The sequence below is a fragment of the Nyctereutes procyonoides genome, unplaced genomic scaffold, assembly GCF_905146905.1.
Source record: "Nyctereutes procyonoides isolate TBG_1078 unplaced genomic scaffold, NYPRO_anot_genome, whole genome shotgun sequence".
In the NCBI taxonomy this organism is placed as follows: Eukaryota; Metazoa; Chordata; class Mammalia; order Carnivora; family Canidae; genus Nyctereutes; species Nyctereutes procyonoides.
Window position 1 is genome coordinate 9,650,443 of NW_026575155.1, and position 23,499 is coordinate 9,673,941.

At 47.8% G+C, this 23,499-nt stretch overlaps 1 protein-coding gene across 3 annotated transcripts in view; it reads left to right on the forward strand.

Moving 5' to 3' along the window:
* Positions 1 to 3,381: 3,381 nt before the first annotated feature.
* DOP1B (DOP1 leucine zipper like protein B) overlaps positions 3,382 to 23,499 on the forward strand; it is a 106,980-nt gene continuing 86,862 nt past the window's right edge. For 2 of the 3 annotated variants that reach the window (XR_008662908.1, XM_055313778.1), the window contains exons 1-2: positions 3,382 to 3,560; positions 9,420 to 9,584. Coding sequence is in view for 2 of the 3 variants with exons in the window: in XM_055313778.1 (XP_055169753.1) it covers positions 9,447 to 9,584 (138 nt within the window). In the remaining variant the exon portion in view is untranslated. Of the gene's footprint in view, positions 3,561 to 4,250; positions 4,412 to 9,419; positions 9,585 to 23,499 lie in introns of those variants that run through there. The other variant, XM_055313779.1, reaches the window with a different exon arrangement.

A 23,499-nucleotide genomic window follows, 5' to 3' on the forward strand; every position in this document is an offset into this window, starting at 1 on the left:
CATTGGGCTCCCCACAGGGAGCCTGCTTCTCCCTCTGCCTGTCTCTCTCTCTCTCTCTCTCTCTCTCTCTCTCTTTTTCTTCTCTCTCTCTATCATAAATAAATAAATCTTTAAAAAAAATTAAAAAGGCTTGGAGAACTTGTCCAAGATCACACAGCTAAGAGCCAGGAGCCAGCAGCATATCCAGGACTGTCTAATAGCAGTTCCTTTGCTTTTCTTGGTGCCTAGTGCTTGGCATGTCCAGCTTCACTATCATGAGTCTAGAGACCAGGGCAATCCCCTTGGTGTAAAAATTAAGGGAGATGATATATTGAATCTAAGTGATTTGTAAGCCATATGGTTGTTAGATCTCCAAGTTAACCTCTGTGTGAACTTTTCCATAAAATAGGTAAATGAAATAGGTTTAAAAGTGGCATATTTTAAGTGGATTATCCCATTCTGTGTGCCTTTTAGGCCCCAAAAGGAGCCAGTGACCCTGCCTGAACCAGCTTCTCTGTGATACACTTTTCTAGCTTGACACGTGGGTGTGAAACCCACATACAGTATCAGCTTTAGGCCTCCCCTTTGGGCTTCTCCCTCACCTACTGAACTTCAGCAAAGATTGTGACAGAGCAAGATCCTGAACAGTGATGTAGTGTGGAGATGAAACTGGTGATAATGATGATTCTGACAAAGGTATACTTGTTTCTGCAAGTCAACCACAAAGTGGGCACAGCATCAAATATAGAACTGCACAGGATATTCTCCAGATGGGGTAGTGGAGGATCTATTCATAGAAAAAACAAGGTTAGAGAATCACCAGGATTTACATATGGAAACTCAGAATGTGTTTACCTGGCCAATCTCTCTAAAAGGTGGAGAGAGAACCAGAAAATGTAGTCACTTCTGATTTAGAACCCCCCCTTTTTAAAGCCTTTATTTATTTATTCATGAGAGACAGAGAGAGGCAGAGACACAGGCAGAGGGAGTAGCAGGCTCCCTGTGGAGAGCCTGATGCAGGACTCGATCCCAGGAGCCCGGAATCATGACTTGAGCCAAAGGCAAGATGCTCCACTACTGAGCCACTCAGGGGTCCCTATAACCCCGTCTTTATTATCAGAAGGGGTAAGGATTAAAGTTTTGATTCAAATTAAATCTGAAATGCTCTGATTAGAGATTATATGGGGAACATGCTCTATTTATATGCCTTAAACAAACACAGCTAAGTAGACTTTTAAATGTGACAATTTGACCCACAGAAACAGATTTTGTGTAGGAATAAACTTTCAAATCTTAATGCTGTACATTTACTGTCAATCCTGATTATAAATGCAGTGGTTCTTTTAAGCGTTGATAGTACTTGAATCTTTCAAAACTAACTTAATGTTCCACACACCTAGAGTTCTTTAGAGATTGGTGACATACAATTGGAGAAGGAGAATCATCATATGGTTTTACTCATACGAGGACTGTAAGAGATAGTCCTAGGGGTTATAAGGGAAAGGAGGGGAACTGAGTGGGAAAAATAGAGAGGGAGACAAACCACGAGAGACTCCTAACTCTGGGAAACAAAGGGTTGTAGAAGGGGAGGTGGGCAGAGGGTTGGAGTAACTGGGTGACAAGCACTGAGGAGGGTACTTGATGGGATGAGCACTGGGTGTTATACTATATGTTGGCAAATAGAACTTAAATGGAAAAAATACAAGGCATATATAATCTTATTTAATATATTAGGACAAAGTTCTACATAGTGGTTTTGACACGAAGAAACTGGTTCTCCCTTTCAGTGGGGGAGTATAAGCAGTTCTTTCATTATTAGTTAAATGCAGTGTGGAGTGTGGCTAGGATTTGAGGAACCTAAAACAAAAAAAGCCCCACCTCACCTCTTTGGCAACTGTTTTGGTAAAAATGGAGCTTCTTATATCTACATCAGGAAATCAGTTTTTGTGAAATTAATTTTTTTCTACTAAATGCTCCATCCTTTAGCTTTCCTCCACTTATACTTAAAGACCACTCCTAAAAATTGACCATTAGAGGATTTACATCTGGTGCACTTGGTATATGCCAAATGTAGATGGAATCAGAATCAGAAGCCTGGGCAGTCCAGGGGCCCAATACCCCAAACTATGAAAATATTCTTGGTGATTGGGGGAGGTGATAGGTCCCCTTGGGAATCTGAGACCAACCATTTACCCTTTCCCAGAAACACATACACAAGATGTTCTGTACAATTTCGATGTGTTCACAGACTTTCCACTCCCACCTCCTAACTCTTTCATGGCTTTTGGGAGCCCCAGACCAGATCTGAAAATTCCTTAAGGGGCTGTCAAGGGTTAAATGGTCAGAGGCCTGTGCAGAAATTACTACCTCAATCAACAGGTGCTGCTGCTTGGGCTGGCTGGGAGCCCCAGCTGGTGCAATCAGGATGCGCAGGTGAACTGCGTGATTCCAGTCCTAGGTGCGTCTGGCTCTGCAGCTGTCAGGCCAGGTTGGGTGGGTCTCAACTGTCCAGGTCTGGAGGCTCGTGAGGATGACAGGAAGGCGTCAGGGCTTAACTGGAAATATTAATGCTCTTGGAACTGACCGAGGTCTCCTTCCTGAGCCAGAACCCACAGAATGAAACTCATTTCAGGAATTAATTCCCTCGCCTCTGATGCCAAGGGCCAGAAAGGTGCGGCCGGCCTCCGGGGGCGGGGATGTCTTCACCAGGGTCCGCGGGGCCTCCTGCGGCCCCAGCGTGTTTGGAAGGGTTCGTTGCACCTCCTCCCCGAGGGTTTGGGTGTGGTCCCGCTGGAAAGGATGGGGCGACCCAGGTGTCGTCGGCCACTTTCCTGGGGCCCCGCGGTTCTCGTCTGTAACTCCAGAGCCCCTCCTGGGGCACGCTGATTCACTGACCGCTGTCCCCTTCCGTTTGGGTGTGTCGGGGGAGCCCCCAGGTGAGCCCCCCCCCACCTGTGCAGGCTTTGCACGGAGCAGCCCGGCTGTCAGGGCCGCAGCGAGCTGCAGCCCCCGCCCGGAAGCTGCGGAGGACTCGGGGGGGTTAGAGCCCCAAGCCGCGGGGTGGACGCCTCCTGGCCCCACCCCCGCGCCTGGGGTACCGCCTTCTGGCCCCGCCCCCTCGGCCAAAGGCCCGCCTCCCGGTCCCGCCCCTACACGCACGGCTCGCCCTCGGCCCCGCCCCCGCGCGCTGAGGTACCGCCTTCTGGCCCCGCCCCCTGGGCCAAAGGCCCGCCTCCCGGTCCCGCCCCTACACCCACGGCTCGCCCTTGGCCCCGCCCCTGCACGCTGAGGTAGCGTCTCCTGGCCCCGCCCCCGCGCGCCGAGGGCCCGCCCTGACCCCGCCCCGCCCGGCTCCGCCCCGCCCCCCACGCCGAGGGCCAACCTCACGATCCCGCCCCGCCGCCTGGGGCCGCGGCCGCTCGGGCTCGGGCGCGGCGCTTCCTCCCGGTCGCGGCTCCCGGCTCCCGGTCCCGGCTCCCGGCTGAGCCGCAGCGGCGGCTGCTCGCCCCCCTGCCGTGGCCCGGCCGGCTCCTCCGCGCCGCACGTGGGCGCGCCTGCCACCTGGGACGCCGCCGCCGCCGGTAAGCCGGCCCCGCGCCCTCGGCCGCCGGGCGAAGCCGGGGCAGCCGGGGCGTCTCCTCCCGCGGGCCCGGGAGCGGCGGGGCGGCGCGGGCGTCCTCCGCCGGGAGCGCGGGGTGCGCGCGGCGCTGCGGCGGGGGGCGGGGGGGCGGGGGGGCCGGGGCGAGGGCGGGGGCGGGGGCGAGGGCGAGGGCGGCTGCCGAGCGCGGCCCGGGCCCGCGGGAGCGCTGCTGCAGTGCGGGCTCGACGGCCCCGGCGCGGCGGCGCGTGGGCGTGGGCTCCGGCCGGGACCCCCGGGGGCAGCCTGGGGCAGGGCGGGGTCCCCGGTCCCAGCGGCGAAGGAAGGGCCGAGCCCTGGGCGGCCCGGCGCGGCCTCCCGTCGGGCAGGTGGAGGTCAGGTGGGTCACGGCCCGCCCTCCCCTCCCCTCCCCTCCCCTCCCCTCCCCTCCCCTCCCCTCGGCCGGCGGACGGGGGCCACCAGCCGCGCCTTTGTTTGCTCGCGCGGTCCGGGTCCGGGTCCGGGCGGAGGGCGAGGGACCGGAACCCTTGTATAAGGAAGGGGAGGGGGCCTTCCTGCGAAGGGAAGACCCCCGAAGCCTCCCCGACCGCCCCCGGGAGAACCGATCGGAGCCGCAGTGCGCGAGCTCTCCCGCCGGGGCCGGGGCCGGGGCCGGGGCCGGGGCCGGGGCCGGGGCCGGGCGCCTTGCAGGTCGCCGCCTGCTGCCGGGCGGGGGGACCTGGAGCAACTCGTAGGAAGGCTGCGGATGGAGACGGCGACCTGCACCTGCTTCCCTGGCCTGCCCTGCCCTGAGACCTGAGACCTGAGACCGGCGCTCCGTTCGGAGAAACCTTTGTAGGATTCTTTTTTTTTTTTTTTTTTTTTTTTTTTATGATGAGGTTGATGGAGGCCTTCCCCTTCCCCTCAAAGCCTACTCCCCTTAGTGTCTTACATTTTTTCCCCCACTGCAATTGAACCACCGCTCTGAAAGACCAGATTCAAAATAATGTGCCCCAGCGTTGATTAAACCAATTGCAGGAGAGCGTTTCCGTGCTGTAGACTAAGGGTCATTATCCAATGTTCTTGCCCGTGAGAGGGTGGCTATTTGTCATATTTCGCTCTGTTTTCATCTACTTCACATGACCCTTCGCGTCAGCGTCTTTACAGTGAACTTCCTTCTCATCTGGCAGTTGATTTTTTTCGCCTAAACTTGTTTTTCTAAGAAATTTAGAAAGGCTCAAGTGCGAGATTTCTGGCTGGCATTTTCGACTCTAAGGCAGATACAGCTGGTGAGATATACTCGTTTCTGTGATGACTCTTTTGTGTCTCTAATTGTTAGTAGGCTGTAGAACTCCACCAGGTGTATTGAGCAGTCTCTCTCTCTCTCAGGAAAGGTATTCAGGATACATTGCAAGATCACTGTCAGAAGTGCTGTGTTAGGGGCCAAACTCGTTACTTTTACTTGTTGCATAAGGTAGTAAATAAAGACTGTGCCATTGTGCTAACCTGAGCTGGATTCCTAATTCTGCCGGTTGGTTGGTTGGTTGAGGGCCCTGCGCAATTTTCTGGGGAGGCTGATTCCCAAAATACACATCTTGAGCAACCCCAGGATGATAGGATGATACCCGTGTTGTAGGATTCCTGTGTGTTGCGTAAGATAAATGCGTGCATAGTGATGGATTTACCAAGCCCACCCAGAAGTCTTGCGAAGTAGCATAGTATTGAATGCCCCATATTTTGAAATAAAAGGAGCTTGCTTGAATGACTATTTCCAGACTTCTCATCTGGGCCTTTAGTTACATCGAATAGTACTTTCTTCGTGTAGCCAACCATAACACTGACCTGCTCCAGTGACCTCCTCTTAACCTGGCCAACGCCTTCCTTGCCAGGAGCAGTGGTGCCTCTTTGCCACCCCAGCTCCTAATTACAAACTACGGCTGATCAACGATCTCTTCCTACTAAGTAGCCGCCCAGACTCCTCTGCTGGTAGGTGGGCTTCTCTTGTACCAGCATTACTTCAGTACAGCCTCCGTCACTTAAATTGTGCCACCTTAAATTGAAATTACATGTTTGGGTATTTCCTCTTTCCTTACATTATGAACTATGAAAGTGGAACCCTTTTTTTTTTTTTTTTTTTTTTTTCATGTTTCTTTCCCCAGTGCTTAGACACTTAGACTATGCATGGAGTTTTCCCATGGTTCAGAGATGCTGGACTTCAAACCTGTAAATGTCCTGAAAAAAAAAAATTATGAACTGTTTGAATATACTAACATCTTGGGAAAATAAACTACCATCTCTCATTGCCATCCTTTAATATTTTTAATTGTTTGTCTCTTTTTTCCTCAGTTTCCCTCTTTGCCATCAACTTGTCCCTTAATCTATCCTCATGATCTTTTAATTGTTTGTCTTTCATTCTTTAATATTTTTAAAAAGCATGAAGGCAAGGGGAGCCTGCCTGGGTAGCTCAGTCGATTAAGTGACCAACTCTTGATTTTGGCTCAGGTCTTGGGATCGAGCCCTGAGTCGGGCTCGGCACTAAGTGCAGAGTCTGCTTGAGGATTCTTTCCTCTCTCTGTCCCTCCCCCTGCTTGCACACTCTTCCTAAAAATAAAATTATTTTTAAGTGTAAAGGCTAGTATTTCAGAAGAAGAGGCCTTCCCAGAAATCAGTGGTGACTCTTATTGTGTACGTTCATATGCATAGTCCGGTATATTTTTTGCAGAGAGCCACAGCATGTGTAAAGGCTCTGTGATAGGCTGAGTCAGTTTTAGGACAAGCATAATGCCTTGAAAGCAGAGGTAGTTGGAGCCTTGTAGGCCATGGGGTGAGGAAGTTTGGATTATATAAGCTTAAAGGGAAGAGTTTCAACATGGTGAGGATGTGCTCTAATTTATGTTCTAAGAGAATTTTTTGGAGTGCTGTGTGAAAATGCATTGGAGAGGGGCAAGAATGAAGGAGAACCATCAGGAAGTGTCTGCAAGCTTGTAGGGGAAAGGTGGCTTGCACAGTGGTGTGGTGGCACAGGCGAGCAATCGAATCCACAGGTGTTTTAGAAGAATCAGGACTTGGGTTGAGTAAGGCAGGTGAAGAGAGGGAAGAGTCCAGGATGATGTGAAAGGTTCCATGAGTGGTGGGGCCACTTTCTGAGGAAAGGAGGACTGAAGAAGGAGCATATTGAGGGGGTGCCATCAAGAGTATAGAGTTTTGGATCCCTGGGTAGCGCAGCGGTTTGGCGCCTGCCTTTGGCCCAGGGTGCGATCCTGGAGACCCGGGATCGAATCCCATGTCAGGCTCCCAGTGCATGGAGCCTGCTTTTCCCTCTGCCTATGTCTCTGCCTGTCTCTCTGTGTGTGTGTGTGTGTGTGTGTGTGACTATCATAAATAAATAAAAATTAAAAAAAAAAGAGTATAGAGTTTTTTAAAAAACAGCTTTACTGAGGTGTGATTTTTAAGGATTTTATCTATTCATTAGAGCACAAGCAGGGGTGCGGGGTTCAGAGGGAGAGGGAGAAGCAGACTCCCCGCTGAGCAGGGAGCCTGGTGCAGGACTCGATCCCAGGACCCTGAGATCAAGACCTGAGCCGAAGGCAGGCACTTCACCTACTGAGCCCCCAGGCACTCTTTGAGGTATAATTAACAAGCTTAATAAGTCTATACATTCATTTAAGGGTACAGTTCAGTGGTTTTTAGCAAATTTACAGAGTTGTACAACCACTGCCATAATGCAATTTAGCACATATCCATTACCCCAGGAAGATTCCTGTGCCCATTTGCAGTTCCTTCCTGCTGCTACTCCCCCAAGGCAACCACTAATCTACTTGCCATCTCTGCAGATTCACCTCTTCTGGACGTGTAGTATGCATGGAATCCTACAAAGTGTGGCCTTTTGTGCGACTTCTTCCACTATGTTAGTATTTCTCAGGTTCACCCTTGCTGTAGTGTATATCGGTACTTTGTTCTTTGTACAGCTAGACCATAATTTGTTGATGGATGTTTGGGATGCACTAAGTTTGAGACACTTGTGCCACATCTGGGTGGATGAGCCAAGGAAATACTTGCATGAATCAGGACCTCAGTGGAGAAGGTTTGGGCAGGCATTATAAATCCATGGGTCATTAGCATGAAGATGGCATTTGCCAGTTACAGAATGGAGAGATGACCAAGGATAGAGGGAAAGAGGACCTGAGGTTTGGTGGCAGGAGATGCCACTATTTGACAATAGGGTAGAGGGGGATTAGCCTGTAGAGGAGAAGGAACAGCAGAGAGGTGGAAACCAGCACAGGGCTGGTGGGGTCAGAGGAGGGTGTGGGCTGACGGGTGGCTGTTTTGAGAAGGACGGAATGGTCTGCTGCACGGTCCTCTGAGAGGTAAAAAGTCCACTGACGTTGGAAACCTGAGCATTGTGGTGGCCTTGGGAAGATTGGAATGGGCCCAGAATGACCAGAAAGTGAAGCAGCGGATACCATGGGATTCTTAGGTGGGTGTCGGCCACGCTTTAAATAGATCTCAGTCAGATGAAAACTAAAAGAGGAGCATAAGTCAGAGCCCTAAGTCATCGCTTTTGAGAAAATGCCAAAGTATGGAACTTGGTGACAGATCAAGGGACCCATTGAACATTTCTATGTCTTGTGGAATATTTTTCATAGTTGTAATTTGTTTCAATGAACTGATAGGTTGACCTACAGATTCTTTTGTTTATGAAACAAAACCTGATGGAGCACCTGGGTGGCTCAGTCAGTGAAGCATCTGCCTTCGGCTCAGGTCATGATCTCAGGGTCCTGGATTCAAGTCCCACATCGGGCTCCCTGCTCGGCAAGGAGTCTGCTTCCCTCTCTCCTCACTCATGCTCTCTCTCGCTGTTTCTGTGTCTCTCAAATGGGTAAATCTTTTTAAAAAACAGCTTGACGTTAGCATGCACTCATATTGCATACATTGTTGTATGTGAATAAAGAATATTTTCATGAAGTCAAATGAGTGCAGCATTCCGCATTGTTCTTTGTTTCCTTTTTGTCACTCTGGAGATAAAAAGAGGAACTGGTTGCTGTTGGAGCCAGGATAAGACCATATTGGTCTCAGGCTTTGTAATAGCTGCAGTGCTTCATACATAATGAATGCGTCTAGCCACAGGAATAAAATAAAAGAATCAAAGAATATACAAGGGCAAGAAGAAAAAAATAGTGATTGCTTGGGCCCTGGCATCACCACCCCATGTCCAGGGTTTACACAGAGAGACATGACACTATCAGGGCAGTGGCTGGTTGAGGGGATTGTTGGGTGATTGGAGCTTAGTAACTGAGCAAGCGCCTGGTGGATATCTGGCAGCACTGATGGCAGACAGTGCATGCTTACATCCTGATTTTTTAAATCCCCCACCCGTCAGATTTTCTTCTAGAATATTCCCAATCCTCTCATAGTCTGGTTGTAAAGGATTGGATCACCAAAGAGGTCGCTCTGGTTAATAGCTGTTATTCCTTAGCTGACCTGTTTTTCCTTAGCTTTTATAAATGCCCTGCAGTGGGAAGGGCCACCTGCATTCAGAATTACCAGAGAGCATATTTCATTAGCCACTTTATAAGTTTCACCCCTAAAATTAACTTTGTTGGGTAAGAGGAATCCTCACTTTTTTTTTTTTTTTTTTGCTTCTCTGCTCTGTCCGTGTGTCTCAGAATCCAAGAGGACCGGAACTGTTTATCTTTTATCTACCACTCGGCCTGGCCCAGGAGCCTTGCTAAATATTTGAATTGCATCGCTGCGTGCATTTGTGCGTGGTGGTGTTTATGGACACGTGTCCCCTGTAGCTCTGGGCTGGGAATGCTCTGTGTTCTTGAATAACTCCCTCCTTTCTTTCTTGGTTGACTTTTAGATACTTTCTCCGCTGTAAGAATGTAAGATGGATCCAGAAGAGCAGGAACTCTTGAATGATTACAGATACAGGAATTACTCTTCGGTGATCGAAAAGGCTTTAAGAAATTTCGAGTCCTCAAGCGAATGGGCGGATCTCATATCCTCACTGGGCAAGCTCAACAAGGTATGTGGGGTGTCGAGTGTTTAGATTGCATGGAGGTGGGGACACGAGCTATCTTTTTATTATTTCAAGGAATTCTCTTTATTATTACATGGCACACTCATTATAACAATTAGGAAACACTGATAAGTTACCAGCTGTTAAGTTAACTTGGTCAGTGTACTTGCCTCCTTCCAGCTTTTTTTTTTTCCTGGGCATAAAATTACTCCATGGATATAGTCGATGGAATAGCTGAATGCTTTTTCTCAACTATATTTGTGTCTAAATTAACTTTAAGATTGACCAATTAGTTATTCAAAGATGAATTATCTTTCTTTTTTTTAAGATTTTATTTATTGGGCGCCTGGGTGGCTCAGTGGTTGAGCATCTGCCTTTCGCTCAGGGCGTGATCCCGGGGTCCTGGGATCGAGTCCCACATCGGGCTCCCTGCAGGGAGCCTGCTTTTCCCTCTGCCTGTGTCTCTGCCTCTCTCGGTGTGTCTCTCATGAATAAATAAATAAAATCTTTTAAAAATATATTTTATTTATTTGAGGGGTGGGGGGAGGTGCAGAGACAGAGGGAGAGAGAATCCCAGGCGGATTCCCTGCTGAGCTGGATGCAGGGCTCGATCCCGGGACCCCGAGATCATGACCTGAGCTGAAACCAAGAGTCAGACGCTCAACCTACTGTGCCACACAGGTGCCTCAAAGATGAATTATCTTTCATGTATTACTTAGGCTTTTTATGGATTTTGCTTCTTTGGTCTACTCTTTTGGCCCTTTGACTGCTGGTAACTCGTGGAAGACCATGGGATGACATAAATCTTAAAATCTGCCCAGAACTTGTGAGCGTGTCTGGGTGAGGAGACAAGGGTCTGTTGTAGGAAGACCAGAACTGGTCACATGTAGGTTACCCCTGTACATTCCTGTCCTGCCCAGGAGGATAACCTAGTAATGCCTGATGCTCTACTGTGAGTAGAAGATATTTGGGTTTGAAGACGCGTCCCCAGGTTCTGGTTGCTCCATGGCCAGGGCCCTGACTTTGGAACCCTAGTGCCCTATGGGACTTGAGAGATGTGCACGCCCACTCTTCAGATCTCCACCCACCAGGTCACACACACCAGGTCCTCTAATGAAGATAAAAAATTTCTCTGTCTTCCTCCTTAGGGATTGTGGGGAGGGTGTGAGGAGGAAGTGAAGAATGCTGGCAGCCTGGTGGTGGGTACCAGGCCTGGGCAGCAGTCCACCCCCAACTGCCTGAGAGCAGCTCTCGGCCCTCGCTGTCTCTGCTCTCAGGCATGGTGGGGACCAGCAGTTAGGACAGGTAGTGGCCGGGACACTCCGAGGTCTCTCACAAGGTGTATTTGCCACATGTGAGTGTCATGGCTGGCCTGCCTGGGATAGACAGATGTAGTAAAACAGCAGCTAAGAGCTCCAGCTCAGGAATTTGCAAGCCGAAGAGAACAGTCACTGCCTTACATGAAGGTAGGTCTCTTTTTTAGCGGAAAGGGAGAAGTGCTGAAATGGTGTGTAGGCATCTTCAAGTTCTCCTGGATGTTTCAGTATTTTATTTGGCACTTGACTCTCCTGGTATCTAAAAATAGTGACTTACTTTGGGAGGGGATCTGTTCATTATTTTTTTGTTGTTGTTGAGGTAAAATCCTCAAAACCTATAATGTGTCACTTCACCATTTTAGAGCATACAGTACTGCGCCTTTGTGCAACCATCACCACCATCTAGTTCCAGAACGTTTTCACCGCCCCACAAGGAAACCTCCCCATGCCTCCCCCTGACACCTCATATAGACGTACACATACAATATCCTTTTGTGTCTAGCTTCTTTCACTTAGCGTGTTTTCAGGGTTCACCCATGCTGGAGCATGTACCAGTGCTTCGTCGATTTTTATGGCTGAATAATACTTCATTATATGGATGGCTACTCCACATTTTGTTTATCCAGTCGTCTATTGACGGACATCTGTGTTTCTGCCTTTTGGCTATTGTGAATAGTGCTGCTGTGAATATTTGTGTACAAATTTGTATACACCTGTCTACACTTCTTTGCAGTATAGACCTAGAAGTGACATTACCGAGTCATGTGGTAATTCTGTTTAATTTCTTGAGGAACCACCAAACTCCTTTTTCAGAGGCGGCAGTGTTTGACATGCCCACCAGCAATGTATGAGAGTTCTAATTTCTTCATATCCTCATTAACACTTACGTTCAGATTTTTTTTTATTTTGATGATAGCTGTCATAGTGCTCTCTCATTGTGGTTCTGATTTGCATTTCCCTAATGAATAATAATTTAGGTATCTTTCCATGTGCTTATTGACCATCTGTGTATCTTCGTTGAAGGAATTTCTGTTCAAATACTTTGCCCATTTTTTTTAGCTGGGTTGTCTTTTTGTTGTTGTTTTGTAAGAGTTCTCTGCACATTCTGGATACAAGGCTCTCATTGGATATATGGTTTGAAAATACTTTTTCCCCATTCTTAGGTTGTCTTTTTACCTTTTTTGATGGCTTTATACAAAAAACTTTATGCAAAAGCTTTTCATTATTTTAAGCGGGGTGTGGAGCCCAACATGGGGCTTAAACTCACAACCCTGAGATCAAGGCCTGAGCTGAGATCAAAAGTCAGATGCTTAACCAGCTGAGCCACTCAGGCTCCCCAAAAGTAATTTTGATGGAGTCCAAGCTACCTGCTTTTTCTTCTGTTGCTTGTGCTTTTGGTCCTATCTAAGAAACCATTGCCGAATCCAAGATCATCAAGATTTGCCCTTGTATTTTCATCTGAGAGTTTTATAGTTTTAGCTCCTACATTTAGGTAGGTCTTCGTTCCATTTTGGGTTAATATTTATGCATGGTGTGAAGTAAGGCTCTGAATGTATTTTTTTGTGTGAAATCCAGTTGGCCCAGCACCATCTGTTGGAGAAAGCTTTCTTTCCAAGGGCCTTGGAACCCTTGTTGAAAGTCAGTTGGCCATAAATAGATGGCTTTATTTCTGGACTTCCATTTCTTTTCCATTGACCTGTCTTGTCCTTAGGCCAGCACTACACATTTTGGTGATTGTAGTTTTGTAGTAAGTTTTGAAATGGAGACATGACTTTGTTCTTCTCAGGATTATTCTGGCTATTTTGGATCCCTTGAAATTCCATATGCATTTTAGGATCAGCTTGTCAATTTCTGCCAACAAGCCAAATGGGATTTTGACAGAGATTGCATTGACTCTGTAGATCACTTTGAGGAGTGTTGCTATGGGAACAATATGAAGTCTTCCAAGTCCATGAACACTAGATGTCTTCCATTTATTTAGGAACATACACATTTTGAGCTAGCTGAAATAATCAACTTGGTCAGTGCAGTTCTCAAGCCCTGAGGTATTCTGTTAGACAAGTCTTGTTTCAATATGCCTGAAAAACTTCCAAAAATGTTTAATCATTTTAACCCACCTTTTAAAATGCAGATCATCAGGTACAGATCAACCCTTCTTGGAGGAGTTGTAAAAGCACTGACTATTCATGCACTCAGTAGCTGTATGAGTCCCTACAATGTGCTGGTACTGTCCTAGGTATCAGGGCACAGCGGAGGGCAAAACCAACACAATTCTCCCCATGTGGGGCTGAGGGGAAAGCTGGACGATAAACAAAATACTCAGGACGGTAGAGAGGGATGTGCAGGAACAGTAAAGAAGGGGACAGTGAGTGTTGGGGAGGCATTGTGATATTAAGTGAGGTGTTTAACGAAGGCCTTGCTGAGAGAGCACCCTTTGACCAAGTACAGAGGCTTTGGTTTGTCTGAGGCCAGTGAGGTCACAAAGCAAGAGAGGGATGGGGAGAGTATAGGACGCAAGGCCATAGAGGGAAGGTGGGGGGAGGGTATCCAGTCTTGTAGGTCCTTTAAACTGGAGTCTGACAGTGGCCACTGAGTTGAGGGCTGGGAGGGGGCGGGCAGTTAGTGGCAGTGCGTGCCCTGAGGACAGCTGAGCCAGTAGCATTGCCTGGCTTAGCATGCTAGACCAGGTTTCAGCTACTCTCTAGAGGGTAGAGAATGGGTGGGGGTCAGGCAAGGCAGAAACAGGGAGACCATTTAGGAGCTGTTGCTGTAACATAGGTGGGCCAACAGAGAAGGGTTTGAATTTTGAATATATTTCAGAGGTATAACAGAATTTGCTGAGGGATTAGATTTGGGATACAAGAGAAAAAGAGTCAAGTAGGACTCGCAGGCTGTGGGCTTGAGAAGCCAAAGATGCAATGGGGTGGGGGGAGATGGGAAGGACCCTGCTCCATGGGGTGGGCAGGGAGAACAGGGGTTCACTTTGGGACGGGCTAGTTTGAGGTGTCTGGTAGATGTCCCCATATGATGTCCGTAGGCAGTTGGATATGAGTGATACTGAATAAAAGTTTAAAAAAACTTTTTGTGACAGTTGGTATCCAATTCTGTGTAGTGGCACTACTGTGTTTTCTGTGCTCCAGCTTCCTGTTCTGCTGTGTATGATTAAGTGGTGAATGAACTTGCAAGACATCAGTGGGTTGAGGTGACACTGTCCATCTTTGCCTCAGCCCTGCTCGTGACAGCGAACATTCCTAGAGAGCGTACTATGTTCTAAGGACTTGACGTGCAGTATCTTCTAATTTACCATATCTGGAGATTGGTCTCAGCAACTTCTGCAGGATGAGAACCAGCAAATGCAGAGAGAAGAAAGCTCAAACCCTGGCTGCCTGGCTTCCAAGCCCATGCTCTTGAGCTTTTTCCATGTCCCTATCTGTGCGGCTCACACAAGGGGGCAGAGATACACATTTTTGCTGTCAGGGGGCACCATCTTCAGTATCCAAATGAAGCAGGTGCAGTGAGTTAAGATTCATTTTATTAATGAAGTGTAACTAATTTTCCCCATGTCGCATGGCTGCTCAGTGGTTGTTATGGGTTAAAATGTGTCCTCCAGAAAAGATATGTTGATGTCCTAACTCCCAGTATCTCAGAGTGTGGCCTTATTTAAAGATCAGTCTTTTTTCAAAATTTTTTTTAAAAATTTTATCCATTTTTTCATGAGAGACACAGAGAGGCAGAGGAGAAGAAGGCTTCCTGCTGGGACCTTGATGCGGGGACCTTGGGATCATGCCCTGAGCCGAAGGCAGATGCTCAACCACTGAGCCATCCGGGCATCCCAACAGATCGGGTCTTTACAGAGCTAATTGAGTTAAAGTGAAGTTGTTAGGATGCGATGGACCCCGGTCCACACTGGAGTCTTTATGAAATGGGGCAATCTGGGCACAGACACACATGCAGGGAGGGGCGAGGCCGTGTGACAATGCAGGCAGAGATCTGGCTGATGTAATTATAAGGCAAGGAACCGGAGGGATTGCCAGCCAGCTGCCAGAAGCAGGAAGGGCAGTCTGGAGCAGTCTCCCTTGCAGCCCTCAGAAGGAACCGCCCTGCTGACACCTTGATCTTGGACGTCTGGCCTCCAGAATTGAGAGACAGCCCGTCTCTGTTGTTTGAGTTGTCCAGTGTGCGGTGCCACGTTACAGCAGTCCTGGCAACATGATACAGTGGTAGGACCAAGATATATGGAAGACCTTGGTGCAGAGGATACAGCCTTGAACACAGTGCTCATAAGGCTTTGTTGGCAGAAGACAATGAGTAAATATGTGGCATCAGATGCTGTGAATGGGAAGGAAAATGCAAAGCAGGCAAGGCAAGTAGGGTAGCAAGGAAGGAGGGTGGGGTGTTAGTTCAGACCGAGATGGCTCTGATAATGTGACATTTGAGATTGGAGCAGAGAGGCCCGGATGCAGTGAGTGAGCTGGTGGGGAGACCATCTGGGGCATGGGCCTGGGTCCAAGGTACAGCAGGGGGTGGGTGTGGCTGGGGTGGAGAGGTGATAGCAGATGAAGGAGGAGAGGTAGCTGGGGCAGATCACAGGGTCTTTTAATGCAAGGGAGGAGAAGCCATTGAGCAGGGTGACCGCTGCCTTACCTGCTGGAAGCATCCCCCTGGCTGATGTATAGGCTGAGCCTGAGAGCCTGCTGGGGTGGCGGCAGGCAGCTTTTGCAGCCCGATTAGAGTTACTGGAGCAGAGCATTTGGGAAGGTGCTGGATGGAGCAAGCCCCAGTCAGTGTCCACAGTTATTTCTAGGAGACTCACAACTTCTGCATTCAGGGAACCTGATGTGAATAAAGAATTTAAGGCCTTGGCGATGATCAGATTTCTTGGACTCGTACACAGAAATTCAGTGAGTAAGTTAGTGAGCAATTAGTTAAAGATCCTTATAATGCAAATAGAAACGCTAGTGTAGGTTAATAGTAAGGACAGGTCAAGATGCTTTCTAATTAAGGTGGGCGACTGCTGGTTGTAAAACATAAACATAGGCAGAACAGAAGGCTCATTTAACTCCACTCTTGGCAAATGAGAGAACCGAGCCCTAAGAGGTCTGGGTTTTCAGAGCATCTCTGAAGGTTATAATGGTATGAGTTTCTGAACTTCCAGTATCAGTTTTAGAATTTTATGTATGGGAGAAAAGTTGACCTTTCATGGCTTTCAGGTACAGCAACATGAATAGGGTAATTTTTGCCTAATTGTTTTTTGGAGACCTCAAGCCTTCGTCTTTCGCTAGTTATTTTTAGAGAAATTTTAATTAACAAGTACATACTGAGCCCTGACGACCCCAACCACTTGCCAAGCCTAGATTACAACTTTGAGTATGGAAACAAAGGATCGTAGGAACTAATAAACTCTGTGCATTTAAAAACCTTATCTTTGAAACTCCTTTTAAAAAAAAATCATGCTGGTCCTAAATGAAGCACCTTTTTTCCACTGCCTTTTTCCAGCACTCTTCTGTTTCACAAAATGGCCAGAAAGCAGGTGACGTGAATAGCAAGAGAAATCAGAGGTGTGGGGTATTGTTAGTTTTAGCTTCTCAAGCCTGAGCACCTCCTGGTTAAAGCAGGGCCTCCTGGTGGCATTGCAGGGTTAGCGCTGTGTTGCTCCAGGAAGAACCTGAACTGTTCTGGTCTGCGCGGAACTGATCAGCTGTGGGACCCCTTCTGCCTGGAAACTTGAGGAGTCTGAGCTGGATCCTGATTCTTACCCTCGCCTGAATCAACACTTTCCTCCGTTAGGCTGTAGGAGTTCAGACAAAGCCTCTTTAGACTGAGGTCTGTATCAGTCGGCTAAGGCTGTCATAGCAAAATCCCACGGACTGGGCGACTTAATGGAAATGAACTTTTGCACAGTTCCAGAGGTTAGAAGTCCAGGATCAAGGTGTCGGTAGTTTTGGTTTCTTCTGAGGCCTCTCTCCTTGGTTTGTAGGCGACCACCTTCTCCTTGTGTCCCTCGTTGTCTCTCCACTTGTGTGTGTCTGTGTCCTAATCTCTCACAAGGACATCAGTCCTACTGGACATCACCTAGACAGTGATATTTTACCTTAACCGCCTTTCCCAAGGCTCTGTCTCCAAACACAATCACATTGTGAGCTACTAGGGGTTAGGGTTTCAACATAGGAATTTTGGGGGATGCAATTTAGCCCATAACAGGATCTGACAGTGAAGTACAGATTGTCTCTCCATGTACCAGTTTTTCCAAAAAGCTCATTTCTGATGGAATCCCAGATGGTTTTCCATCATACCCCTTATGGAACAGTAGGGTGTTACTTTTTTAAACTTATTTTTACTGCCCCACAACATCGTGAAGACCTTCGCTGCTTGCATGTGCAGTGGTTTGATGTGCGCCAAGATGTTCCGAGTCACTCAGGGCCACCTTCCTGACTGTCTCAGTCTGTGTGAACTGCCACAACAAAATACCCCAGACTGGGCTTCTGGCTGGATAGCAGGCCTTCCTCTCTCACAGTTCTGGAGGCTGCGAGTCAAGGACAGGGCACCGGCAGATTCAGGGGCTGGTGCAGGCTGCTCCTTGATTCACAGGTGGCCGTCTTCCATCATGTCCTCACATGGTAGAAGGGGCCAGGGAGCTCTGGGAGGTCCCTTTTATAAGGGCACTAATCCCAATCATGAGGGGTCCACCCTCAGGACTTAATCACCACCACCTCCAATGCCATCTCACTGTAGGACATAAAGCTTCAGACTGTAACACCGATGATTTGTGTCCCATCTGACTTCACCTTATAAGCTCTGCACCACTTTCTCGTAGGGGCTTTGTTGTGGGGTGTCTTTGAGGGGTGAGGGGTATTGTCCTTCCAGTTGGCCTTTCCCACGTGTCTCCTCATGTCCTCCTCCCCATCCTCTTCCTCCTTCCAGTGAGATGCTCTTTAAGCCACCTCTCCTGATCCCCCTGGACCAGACTCCCTCTAGCCGGTGACCTGGGGCAGGACCCGAGCCCCTCTCACTGTTTATGAATTGCGGCTCTGAGCTATGTGATGCCTGGTTCCTTCTTGTCACCTCACTGTGAGGGGCCATTCTGTCAGAGTGTGGTACCTCAGTTTGGGGCAGCTGTTTGAGGCCACTTTCCAGCAATCCTTTGCTGCCACCTCTGGCAGTGACCCTGAGGGTAGAAGTTGTCCGGTAGGTGTGGTGTCGGGGCCATATTGGAAAGATGTGGCCTGAATGCCTCTGGAAAGAGGCCAAATGGCAAGGTTGTCTTTGGCAATTACTGATTCTTCACATTGTCAGCAAAATAGAGCTGTTTCTTTGCAGGACAGTGGTAAGCACAAGGCCCATCTGCTTCTGGCAGTGTGCTGATATTCTTGGTACCAGAAAGTAGAAGGCGTAGCTGATAGAATGTCAGGTAGAGCTCCCAATGTCCTGTGTGCCAGAGGCTGCCAAATCCTGTCCTGTGCCAACCTCCTCCTCTTGGTAGCTGATGCACTGGGGCTCCGATGGCATTCTTGCTTCTTACCCTATCCCACGCTCTCCGGAAGTTGCGGAGAATCAGCAAGGGTGTCACTGATTTGGGCTTGTGGGAGCTGCCTCCCTGTGAGCCGCTTAAACACATGTCCACAGAAGGCTGACACGATCCTTTTGGAAAGAACATTTCTCTGCTGACATCAGAGGGCTGATATATTCTCGATAATTTATAGCTAGAGCAGTGTATGTATTATGCATGCGAACAGAGGATGTTTTTGCAGTTCTTTGAGACCTCTTGGAGGGGTGGAAGTAGTCCAGGTGTGGGCAGTTAAGTTGTTCCTCTGGTAATCTAATGACAAAAGGCCATCTGGGGGGACGAAAAAGCTTGTCTGGCCTAATTGAGTTTATGGATAAGGGAAAGAGCTTGCCACCTGCTTATATTTTATAAATCCTGTCAAGAAAGTTACAAAACTAAAAATTTCATGGCACCTAGGTGGCTCAGCTGGCTAAGCGGCTGCCTTCGGCTCAAGGCATGATCCCAAGGTCCTGGGATCAACCCCTGCATCAGGCTCCTTGCTCAGTGGAAAGCCTGCTTCTTCCTCTCCCGCTGCTGTTCCCCCTGCTTGTGCGCTCATCTCTCTCTTTCTGTCAACTACATAAATCTTTAAAAAAAAAAAAAAAGGAAATAAAAGAAAGAAAAAAGAGATTTCATGATAGGCCATGGTAAGGAAGGTGTTGTGGACTGAATTATGTCTCCTCCATCCCCACCAAACTTCTATGTTGGAGGCCTAACCCTTATCATGACATACCTGGAGATACATCTTCAGTATGTAATTAAGGTTAGACGAGGTCATTCATTAGGATGGGGCCTTAATCCAATAGGTTGGTGGCCTTATAAAAAGAGGGAGAGCGGGCAGCCCGGGTGGCTCAGCGGTTTAGTGCCACCTTCAGCCCAGGGTGTGACCCTGGAGACCTGGGATCGAGTCCCACGTCAGGCTCCCTGCATGGAGCCTGCTTCTCCCTCTGCCTGTGTCTCTGCCTCTCTCTCTCTCTCTCTCTCTCTCTCTCTCTCTCTCTCTATGTCTCTCATGAATAAATAAATAAAATCTTAAAAAAAAGGGGGGGGAGAGAGCAAGAGATATCTCTCCCCCTCCTTGCACACAGTGAGAAGGTGACCCTCCACACACCTGGAGGAGAACCAAGTTAGCTGGCTCCTTGGTCTTGGACTTCTAGCCTTTCATCTAGCTGTAAGAAATCAATTTGTTTTTTTTTTTTTTTTTGAGCCACCTGGTCTGTGATATTTTGTTACAGCAGCTCAAGCAAACTAATACAGAAGGAATTAAGTTAAACTTGGTTGTTTTTCAAAAAAGACAGCTGATTGAACATGGACGCCTATTTCAAGCTTGTATATGAGCCAAATACATGCATTCCCATTTATTTACCTTTTTTTAAATGGCCTTTTCCTTTTTCCTTTTTCAAAAAAATTTATAGCTTTACTGACATGCAAAAAACTACGTATACTTAAAGTGTATGATTTGATGAGTTTTGACCTGTGTACATCCATGTGAAACCATGACGTGGGCATGTGTCTGTTAGCCCTGGAAGTTTCCTTGTATGCCCTCTGTGGTCCCTCCTCTGCACCCTGTCTCCCTGCCCCCAGCTCCAGTCAGCCGCGGATTCACTTTCTATCACTAGAGACAAGTTTGCATTTTCTAAAATTTTATGTAAACAGAATCATATGGTATATATCCTTTGTTTCCTGGTCTGGCATCTTTCAGCACAACTGTTTGGAGAGTCATTGAGGTTGTCGTGTAGATTGATAGTTCATTCCTCTTTACTGCTGAGTAGGATGCCATGGATGTATACCATTCATTTGTCTATTTTCCTATTAATGGACATTTTGGGTTGCTTCCAGTAGATAATACATATCACTTTTTAAAAAAAAACTGGCAAATCTTTTTCCAAAGTGGTCGTATCACAATTTCATACCTTCCAGTATTGTATGGGCACTGTAGTTATTCCGTATTCTTTTCAACACTTGGTATGGGCAGTCTTTATTTTAGCCATTTTAGTGGGAGTGTACTAGTAGCTCCTTGTGGCTTTTACATTTCCCATTTAAATGACTCCTGGTTAGAGCCTCAGTACATGATCACTATAACTGTTAGAAACGACACTATTGTTTTAAAGGATTTTATTTTATTTGAGAGAGTGAGTGGGAGAACACGAGCAGGAGGAGGGAGAGGGGGAAGCAGACTCCCTGCTGAGCATCCTGGGGCTGTATCCCAGGACCCTGAGATCATGACCTGAGCTTAAGGCAGACACTTAACCCACTGAGCCACCCAGGCACCCCAAATTTACACTATTTTATGTTGTATAGAATAGACAAAAAGTGAACGTGACCCCCCCTCGGGAGTGGCAGTAGGATAAGTCATGCTGTAACAATATGATGACATATGCCACCATCCAAATGAGGTATCCTTGTAGTTACCAGTGTGACAAAGGCTCATGATAAAATAGGGACAAAAAAAGGCTAACTGAACAGTTACATACAGCTGTAGTCTTGGATTTGGGGGGGAGAATAAAAGAGGGGATTGTATGGAAGGGGCAAGGTCTAGAAGCCCTCATGGCTGGCCTGGTTTGCTTCCAGTTTTTCCTGGTTCTGAATGAAGCTCTCATGAACATCTTTTTGCACCTGGCTGTTTTTGCCAACATCCATCCCTCGCCAGAGGTAGACTGGCTGTGTTGGTGGGCATAGAGCTAAACCTTTGGACACACGAGTCTGCGTCCTGCTCATCTGTCTGCATTGGTACCAGAGCCTTAGACTGTAGTGCTTTAGAGCAGGTCCATCCGGCGGGACTGGGTTCTCTACACCAACCTAACCCTCTTCTCTTGCAGAATTTTTCTACCGTTGCCAGGTGGTTTTCCTCCAGATGAACTTTAGAATCATTTGTAAAGTGAAATCTTTGGGGGGTTTGACTCGTATTAGGTAACAATTATAGAATGTTTGGGGAAGAAGTGACGTGGTGATGCATTTGGCCCTCCCACGGGGAGTCGTCATTCTCTCTGTTGAGGAAAAAGTGTTCACATTTGTCCCTAGGAACTTAATCATTTTTCTTACACAAGTCTTCCCTGAGTGCTAAATACAGTAGATCGCCTGTACATGTATTTTGCTGTTGTGAATGGGATTATCTCCCACTATATGTTTTAACAGGCTGTGGGTGTACAAAGCAATTAACTTACAGAGTTTGGAAACTAGCCATCTTAGTGAATTTATTTCTAAGTTTTTTTTTGAACCAGTTGTTTTGAGTTTTGTAACTAAGCATACATATCATCAATCGATACTAAATTTGTGCGTTTTCCCTGGCATTTTGCCATACCAGCATTTTCCTGGAACACTAATAATGTTGACACTGGTGGTGTATTAGTGATAACGATGTCAGCTGCTGTAACAAAGACCTCCAAAGCCTAAGGACCACCAATAAGATAGAAGTTTCTCGCTCCTTTATCAGTTCAGGATGGTGTTCCAGACTAGGCCACTCTCTTCCACATGGTTATTCTAGAGACTCAAGCCTGGGACTCTGCCATCTTTAACACATGGCTTCCAGAATTGCTCTGTTCGCTGTCGTTCTGTTCCACGAGAAGGGGGAAGAGCATATAGGAGCACGCACAGAACTTAACGGTGCACATTACCTCCATGCATCTCTTTAAGGCAGAAAAATATTCTCTGGGTGGAGCAGCCAGAGAATTCTGTTCTGGTGGCCCAGCTACAGGAAGAGAAACAGGGAGCATGATTAGGGTGAACGTGGCAATCCCTACCCCCGCCTGGCATGCACTGATTTTGGAGAGGGTAGCTCCTATTTCACGGTTATCTCAGCCCTATGGGCCCAGCAGATTGCTGTCTCTCAGACACCAGTTTGGTCTTTATTTATTAACTTAAATGACTTCGTGTCTTTAAAGGTAACTTTTTTTTTTTTTTTAAGATTTTATTTATTTATTCATGAGAGAGAAAGAGGAAGAAGCAGGCTCCATGTAGGGAGCCCGATGTGGGACTCGATCCCGGGTCTCCAGGATCACGCCCTGGGCCAAAGGCAGGTGCCCAACCACTGAGCCACCCAGGGATTCCCTGACTTCGTATCTTTATGGAGCCAGAATGTAAGCCAGTTCGTTACCTGATCAGTTCGTAAAGTGTTGGGTTGCTTTTCTCAGGGCCACACAGTTCTGTCTTAACTTTTTATTCCCGTGTTCTTGGTGATTGGGGTCTTTAAACTGATTCTCCCAACGCCCGAGATACACCTCAGAAGTAAGTTGCTGGCAGGTACGCTAATTGAGATGTGTGGAACAAGGAAGGAACACAGAGCATAGGAGCGGTTCACATTCAGGCTCACCACCAACTTCTGAGATCGAGACACATGTACTAGTGGTCTACCCAGCTCTTCACGCTCTGCCGTCTTGTCAGAGGAATCCAGTTACGTCTAGGGATCAGGTGGCGAAGCACTGCAGGGTGGTAGCTCCCATCGCCCAGCCTCAGCAGTAAGCGTTATTGTTCTAGGACTTCTCCCTAGTAATTCTGTTTTCCTTGACAGGGATTGACTCAGACATAGGCATGTGACCTTCTCTGACCTATGAGATGGGGCCAGCTGGCTTCTGGAAAGGGTTTCCTCTAATACAGAGAGGCAGGAAAGGAACAAACGCTTGACTTTTTTTGTTCCTCTGCTTAATTGTGGGAGAATTTAGTGGCCTGATGTGTGGCAGACATCTGAGGCCACAGCAGGAAAAAGCTGAGGATAAGTCAACTCACCATGAGGAGCATGTAAGCATGAAAAGGTTCGTGTCCTTTTAAGATGTCACTGAGCCCTCAGATTAGCCAAATAGAGGAATATGCTCCCCCAGACCAGTTTCTTGGCGTCAGCACTGTTGACCTTCTGTGGTGGGGCAGGGGATGCTGTCCTGTGCATTATAGGATGTTTATCAACACCTTGGCCTTTGTCTACCAGAGGCCAGTAGCACATCCCACCCCCATTATAACAGCCAGAGGTGCCCCAGACATTGTCAGGTGTCCCTAGGGGCAGAACTGTCCCAGTTTGAGAACCACTGCTCTAGACTTTTGATTGTGAGGTGATCCATTTCTTCATTTAGAG